This window comes from Lygodium microphyllum, chromosome 22 (genome assembly GCF_053477565.2).
Source record: "Lygodium microphyllum isolate KBCC chromosome 22, Lygodium_microphyllum_v1.1.10, whole genome shotgun sequence".
Lineage (NCBI taxonomy): Eukaryota > Viridiplantae > Streptophyta > Polypodiopsida > Schizaeales > Lygodiaceae > Lygodium > Lygodium microphyllum.
In genome coordinates, this window is record NC_141156.1 from 78,492,504 (window position 1) to 78,499,884 (window position 7,381).

The following is a 7,381-nucleotide window of genomic DNA, read 5'->3' on the forward strand; positions in this document are numbered from 1 at the left end:
AAGTTGAAGAATTGTTAAGCCGAGGACTCATTAGGCCCAGTAGTTGTCGTTTTGGTGCACCTAGTCTATTAGTCAAGAAGAAAAGTAACACTTATAGAATGTGCATTGATTATCATGCCCTAAATAAGTTCATTATCAAGAATAGATATCTGATCCCTAGGGTAGCGACCTCATGGATAAACTACAAGGGGCCACAATATTTAGCAAGATAGATCTTAAATATTTATACCATCAAGTATGACTGGATACATATGATATTTTCAAAATTGCATTTAGGACACAATTTGGACATTATGAATTCCTTATTATGCCATTTGGTTTAACTAATGCACCAGCCACATTCAGTCGTATGATGAATCACATATTTTTGAAGCATCGACATTGTGTCATTGTTTTCTTTGATGACATATTAGTTTTCAGTAAGAATGAGAATGAGCATTATGAACATTTATCCTTGGTTTTTAAATTATTGAAAGAGAATCAATTATATGCTAATCTTGAAAAGAGTGATTTTTTCCAAATCCACATTGAATACTTAGGATATATTGTTTTATTTGATGGTATTAAAGTTGATCCTAAAAGATAGAAGCAATTTTGAATTGACCAATACCTAAAAGTATACATGAATTACGTTCTTTCTTAGGTCTTGCTAGCTTTTACAAAAAAATTGTTAGAAATTTTTCATTACTTGCATTGCCTTTGATAAAATTATTAAAGAAATATATTATATAGCATTGGTGTGATAATCAGCAAAAGTCTTTTGATTTACTGAAACATGCCTTAACACATGCCCTTGTATTGCAACTACCTGACTTAAATAGACCATTCTTCCTAGTAGTCAATGACGCTAGTGGATTTGGAATAGGAGCTGTCCTTATGCAAGATTCACATCCCATAGCCTACTCTAGCTGCAAACTTAAACCATATGAACTCAAGTATTCTACCTATGATAAGGAATTGCTCGCTATAGTACACGCTTTACGTCAATGGAAACACTATTTAATGGGATCTAAATTCATGATCAAAACTGACCAACAAAGTATCAAACATCTCCTTAGTTATCCACAAATCTCTGACCATCATATTCAATGGGCTGCTTTTATTCAAAGTTTCCACCCACTTAGCCAATATCAACCCGAAAAAGAGAATGTTGTTGCCGATGCCTTGAGTAGAAGACCGACTATCCATAATATCTCTGTGATATCTTTTGATTTATTTATCCCTATGAAATATACCTATGAGCAAGACCCCAATTTTCAAGTTGATTGGAATAAATTAGTTACAAATAACTCGATTCCAATTGATTCATTGTCTTATGCTGATGGATTTATGTTTTATGAGAAAAGGTTATGTGTAATTGTTCCATTTCGATCATTTGTGTTGGAGGAAACTCACTGTTCTCCATATCAAGACCATAGAGGCCTTATTTCTACTTTACATACATTGGTTGAAGATTTTTATTTACCACAGATGGAATCTGATGTTTCTAACTTTGTATGTGAATGTTTAAGTTGTCAAAGAGTTAAGCGACACCATGTTAAGCAATATGGTTTATTAATGCCTTTACCAATTTTAGAACAACCATGGGAACATATTTCAATGGATTTTATTACTGGTTTTCCTAACACCCAAGCTAATCACGATATGATCTAGACTATTGTAGATGAATTTAGCAAACAAGCATATTTCATTCCATGCAAGAAAACATTAACTACATCTCAAGCTACACAATTGTTTTTGAAGACTTTTTTCATTAACCATGGTTTGCCAAAAGTTATTGTTTCTGACCATGATTCTAGATTATGCAATAATTTTTGAACTACTTTGTTTGCTAATTTAGGTAGAAAGATTGATTTTTCATATGCATTTCATCTTGTTACAAATGGGCAAACATAAGCTACTAATTGTACAATTTTAGATCTGTGCATACACAATTTCAAAACCAAAAATATGGGATACACACTTGCATTTACTTCAGTTTGCATACAATAACACACCACATACAAGTACACAAAAAGCACCTTTTGAAATCATTTATGGATATATATTGCCTACACCTGTTACCTCATTGTCAAACAAAGTTAAAGCTACTGATGATATTGCCAATATGGATGCTACTATCTTTGTTGACGTCAAAGACATGATTGCGAAATCCCAACAATCATACACAAAACAAGCTGACAAGAAAAGAAAATCTATGAGTTTCAAAATTGACGATTATGTTTGGTTACACATTGAAAAGAGAAGATTACAAAGTATTGAAAAACATCCTGTTGTTAAGTTAGCTCCTAGATTTTATGGACCTTTCAAAATTATTCACAAAATCAATGACAATGCATTTAAATTAAAATTACCCCAACACTGGAAAATCTACAATACTTTTCATATCAGTTTGTTACGACCTTTTAAAGACCAAGTACATGTCCACCATGTCTATGAAAACCCTCCTTTATTAAAAGAAGAAACTAAACTCCTTGAACCTAAAACTATTCTAGACACACTAACTTGATGACCACTCCAATTGTCCATAGATACTCTAGATATTTGGTTAAGTTTAAAAATTATATTGTTGAAGAGGCCCAATGGATGCATGCCCATTATCTAAGTGCTTACCCCTCACTGCTTGCTCCACATTGAGCTAATAGCAATTGAGAACAATTGCTATCCCATCCCAAAGATATGATGCCAGGAGGCATATTCCATAGTGGATTTCGTAAGGTTTTGTGATGGATTTCGTAAAACTATATTTATTTGCTGGAGCTCGTACACAAGGTGTATTCCTTTTGCGAGAAGTTAATAGGGACACTAGTCCTTTTCGGGTGTCATGTTAATTTAATGTGCATGACGTGGATGACTCCACAGTGGGCGATTCCACAAAATACATATTTAAATTAATGAAAGTTTATGAGTTAAGAGTGCACTCGTATTAAAATAGGGTTAGGATGAAGTTCTAACCTATTTATTTATTTTGTAGCTGAAGACTACTAGGTATTCACTTTTGTCAGTTTAATTTTATTATTTTCTAACAATTGTGAATGCTTCAGTTGATGTGTAGAGCAAGCGATGGTGGCGTTGGGAAGCTCTAGGCGACAATAGCATGTATTCAAATTACCTAGAAGAAATTATCATTTTTTATGGGTGCGCATCTTATCATTAAAGGCGTGGTGCTAATATTTATTTAGGCACGCTTATTTATTGAAGTGCTTGACAAATATTTATTATTTTGTATACGCATGGGTGCACGATTTAATATTTTATTATTGGACATTGTATATGGGCACAGCCCGACTCTTAGGCCGCCCAACCACTTTATTCTTTATAAAGACGTCACTACTATATTTGAATATATCCATCTTGCAGTAATAGTTTTATCCAAAATATTTTTTCTCTCATTTTCTATTCCCGCCATCTTTTGGAACCATTTTTACTTCGCTCATCTTTTGCCATCCATATAGCTAGTTGCTCTCTCACAATCCTCCTCATCCTTCTTCCTTCTTCATCTTCTTTGTCTTCTTTCTTCTCCTTCTTCTTCTTCCTCTTCCTTTTCCTTCTTCTTCTTTCTTTTTCATCATCATCATCTTCTTTTATGTCCTATTTCTTCTTACTTAGTACACCTTCTTCAATCTTGTAATAATCCTGTGTGATGTAAGATGAAACATGCTTAAACTTCATGAACCATGTAACATGAATGATTGAAGCTTTGTGTGAAATTTTAACAAATGTTATTTTGAGCATTGATAATCTCATTCTAATACAAGTGATGGTTTTGCTTCCATATGTGAAGATATGCTATGGTTTGCATACGAAACATATAATCTAATGAAGATCAATATAGGAGATAAATTTAGAGCTATTGAAAAGAGCATGTGGACATATCAACACCAAAATGTGGATGTAGTGATAGTCTTGGATGGCATAAGGAAAGTCCCTAGTTGTATAGGAGTGAAAAGAAACTGGGATACCAATTGTGATCTACAAGAGATGAAGCTAGAGGGACTTAATACCAGAGTACAGTAAGGTTGAATATCCATTGAGGCTAGTGCAAAAGGATATATGCATGAAGAGTTAGTGTCAGTTGTCATTAGGAGTTATCTAGGAGTATGGGTGGCTCCATTGATGATGACACATGAAGGTGGAATGGCGAGGCGTAAGAATGATGAGTGATGTGTACATTGAGTTTCCTTTACATAACAATATATTGGAAGTGAAAGAAGTCTAGGATGTCATAGATAAAAAATGAAAAAAATTCTTTTTGGGGCCTTTTTACTGAACTAAATATGCTAGAAAATTTTTGCAATTAGTGAGATGATTTTTTTAAAAAATTCAAGAGGTAAGTCTAGTATCTTTTGTATACTAAGAGTATTTGTGTTGATGTTGCTTTTGCTATGTCAAATAATGTAGGTTTGGCATAAGGGATCTTATTGAGATATTCATCTTCAAGTGGATGGAATGCTATCAATCAAACTTGTGGTGAAGGGCTGCTATTGAATCTTTAGACCTTTTCTAAATTGGGGAATGTTGTACTTAAAGCGTATCCAATGAATTTATAGTTTGAAGGAGTTTTTGTATGCAATAAAAGTCAATAATGTGGATCTCTACATATAAAATATATATCAAATCTTATCTATAATATATGAATGCATGGGTGGAATCCTTAAGAAATTGAATCTAAAAGAGGTATTTAGAGCTACAATCCATGCTAGATTAGCCTATTTGTAATGCTTTGAGTTCTCAAAATTTGTTGCAATAGAGAGAATTGGGTTGTTTATAGTGAACTTGGACCTTTAAAATTTGGGAATATGCATAAAGTTGAAATTTTTTGTTATACTAGGTCTTACATGTAGGCTAGAAATGTTCTTCTATAAAATATATTCCATTCAAAGTATTCAAGCTTATAAATGGAACAAGGTTGAAATATAAAAAATGATGGTTTTGATATTGGTAGAAAAAGAAAGAGAGACACCATATGTGAGAACTCCAATAGTCACAATGTGACCCAACTTTCTAGCTTATTCAAGTGTCACTGGAAGAATAAAGAATGAGTGATAGTGATGTGCACCCATCACCTATATTGTGCATGCATGTGGATACTATCAATATAATGAATACAGGGGCGGTTATGCATGGATTCCTTTACTCCCAACATATTTATTAAGTTTGTATGGCTTTGTAGGAATGCTATCCTTTTTGGTAGAACCAAGAATAGTGTTGGTGTAAAAGAAAGGCTCAATGCTAAAATAGTTGTAGTTTTTAAACTACTAGGAAAGAAGAGAATCATTTTTCAGGTGGCTTGGAGGCCTAAAAAGTTGATGACATCTCTTTGAAGATTATGTAAACATTGTAGGTAATATAGATCTACTCGCGCATAAAAACGGAAAGATGGTGGGATCAAAAGAAACATTATCGAGATTACTGATTAAGGAACGGGCACTGAACAAAACATGCATATGCTTTTAATTGGAGTGAAATACTCACAATTCTGGAGTTTGTAGAATAAGCTCATGCACAACTCATGTACGTACATATAAGTATTAGAGAGTTATCACACGCGATCATAGAGATTCGAGTAGTATCCGTCATTAATTTGATAATCTATACAATAGTGTAGGTGTTTGAGAGTTTGAAACACAAGGCCACGACAAAGACTACATGTTTGACAGATGTATGAAGCCAAGCTTACATGTACAACTGTGCATGACGTGGTTGTTTACATGCCTAGCTACGTTATTTTACACATAATGAGGGGGCTTTGTACATCCTGGCAACCGCACGTATTCCTATCAAGCATATAATGGCACGATTCATCATTCAACAATTCAGCCCACATGCGCTTGCGGTGCTTGAGCACGAAGCTCTCTACTCTGGAACGAAATTCCTCGCCGCTGAGGCGATTGAGCGCTTCCTTGGGGTCGGCCTGCTGACGAGGACGAGGGCGAACGACGTCGGCGGCGGCACTCATGAAGTTGTGGCCAGTATTGGACATATTGGAGCGATCATATTGGAGCTGCAGGCTGCTGCAGCTTCTCTGCTTCTTCAAAGTTACTGCAGCTGCGGCTGGCTTCTCGAGTGGCGCCCGGTTTATATTGGCCACTGCAGCTGCAGGCATCTCGATACAGTCTCCTGAAGTGGTCGATGACGAGGTCGTAATGGTAGCCGGAGAGGCTGATTTAGACGAATATTCCGGATAATCAATATGATCCTGCAGGACGGCTGCATGAGCCGGCCGGGCTGGCTTCTCGACTGGCAGGTTCATGGCCGCTGCAGCTGGAAGAGTCCTGATGTAGCCTCCTCCAGTGGTCGAGGATGAGGTTATATTGATAACTGAAGAGGGTTTAGATGTATCATGGTCCAGATCCGGATGTTCATGGTCGAAGACGGCTGAAGCTGCAGCTAAGGCCGACTGACCGATCTGATCCTCTGCAGAGAGAGTCGACATCGATTTGATGAAATTGGTCCATTGAGCGATATGAATCTTCTTGAAATTGAGGTACAATCTGGTGCTGATCAGAAAGGCGCCGGGCTTCATTAACAGGATGAGAACTATGAGCAAGCTGAGGAGGAGATTGCCCATGTAATCATGAATCGCCGACAGTTTCATACGACCTACAAATACATGTATATCAGAAGAAGTTCTAGACGTCATAACCTACAGTACCTACGCCTGCTGTCATTTCGGAGGACCTCAGGATATGCTAATTCACTAATACACGGGTAACGCTGAGCATTCTATCGGCATGAGATAACGCAGAGTGTCCACTACGGCAGCTAAGGCAAGTAGTTAGAATGTGCCATACCAGAGAACGGACAACAGAACTTTTGTGGTCGGACAAAAGCACACCTTGGCGATAACTGATAATTGCAGCCATGGCGATGAACCTTATCTCTCTCATAAGCACAGGCCACAGCACCATCAGATTCCCAGCCAATGAAGCCGCGCTGGCAACATACATGAAGAGCTTCGGCCAGCTCGTCTTCGTATCTTTATCATGCGGATTCCTACGGACTGATGTTCTTGCAGACAAGAGGCTTGAACTGAAACCCCAGCAGGCCTTCTTCTCCTCTAACTCATGAACGGCCATTCACAGACGAGTTCCCAGACAGAGTGCGATGCGGAAGCGCTGCAAATATTTTCACACACTGATCTTTAGCACTTAGCTGCTAGCTCCGGCACAATTAGTGCAAGTCTCAATTGTGGCTATGGCCGCACATGCATTATATGAAGGATCGTTTCGGAGCCTGCCGCTTGACTGAGAAAGTCAATCCATATTATATATATATAGATATACATATATATATATATGAATTACTGGAGAGGGACAGCTTTCCAATCCAGAAGTGAGTTCTTCTTGTAACACGAAACTGTTACACGACCCACGACACT

At 37.0% G+C, this 7,381-nt stretch overlaps 1 protein-coding gene across 1 annotated transcript; it reads right to left on the minus strand.

Annotated features, from left to right (window-relative positions):
- Positions 1 to 5,640: 5,640 nt before the first annotated feature.
- Positions 5,641 to 7,025, minus strand: LOC148017322 (uncharacterized). Its single transcript, XM_087663391.1, has 2 exons — positions 6,839 to 7,025; positions 5,641 to 6,603 (listed from the first exon to the last, which is right to left on the minus strand). Exons 1-2 carry the CDS (start codon positions 6,948 to 6,950, stop codon positions 5,720 to 5,722), a joined length of 996 nt encoding a protein of 331 aa, XP_087519517.1. The 5' UTR covers positions 6,951 to 7,025; the 3' UTR covers positions 5,641 to 5,719.
- Positions 7,026 to 7,381: the final 356 nt, after the last annotated feature.

Excerpts from the sequence above, each read along its gene's own strand:
- LOC148017322 (XM_087663391.1), bottom strand. The coding sequence starts at position 6,950 with ATGTATGTTGCCAGCGCGGCTTCATTGGCTGGGAATCTGATGGTGCTG. Across the intron at positions 6,604-6,838 it reads AATTATCAGTTATCGCCAAG|GTCGTATGAAACTGTCGGCG; the intron begins GTGTGCTTTTGT and ends ATGTATTTGTAG.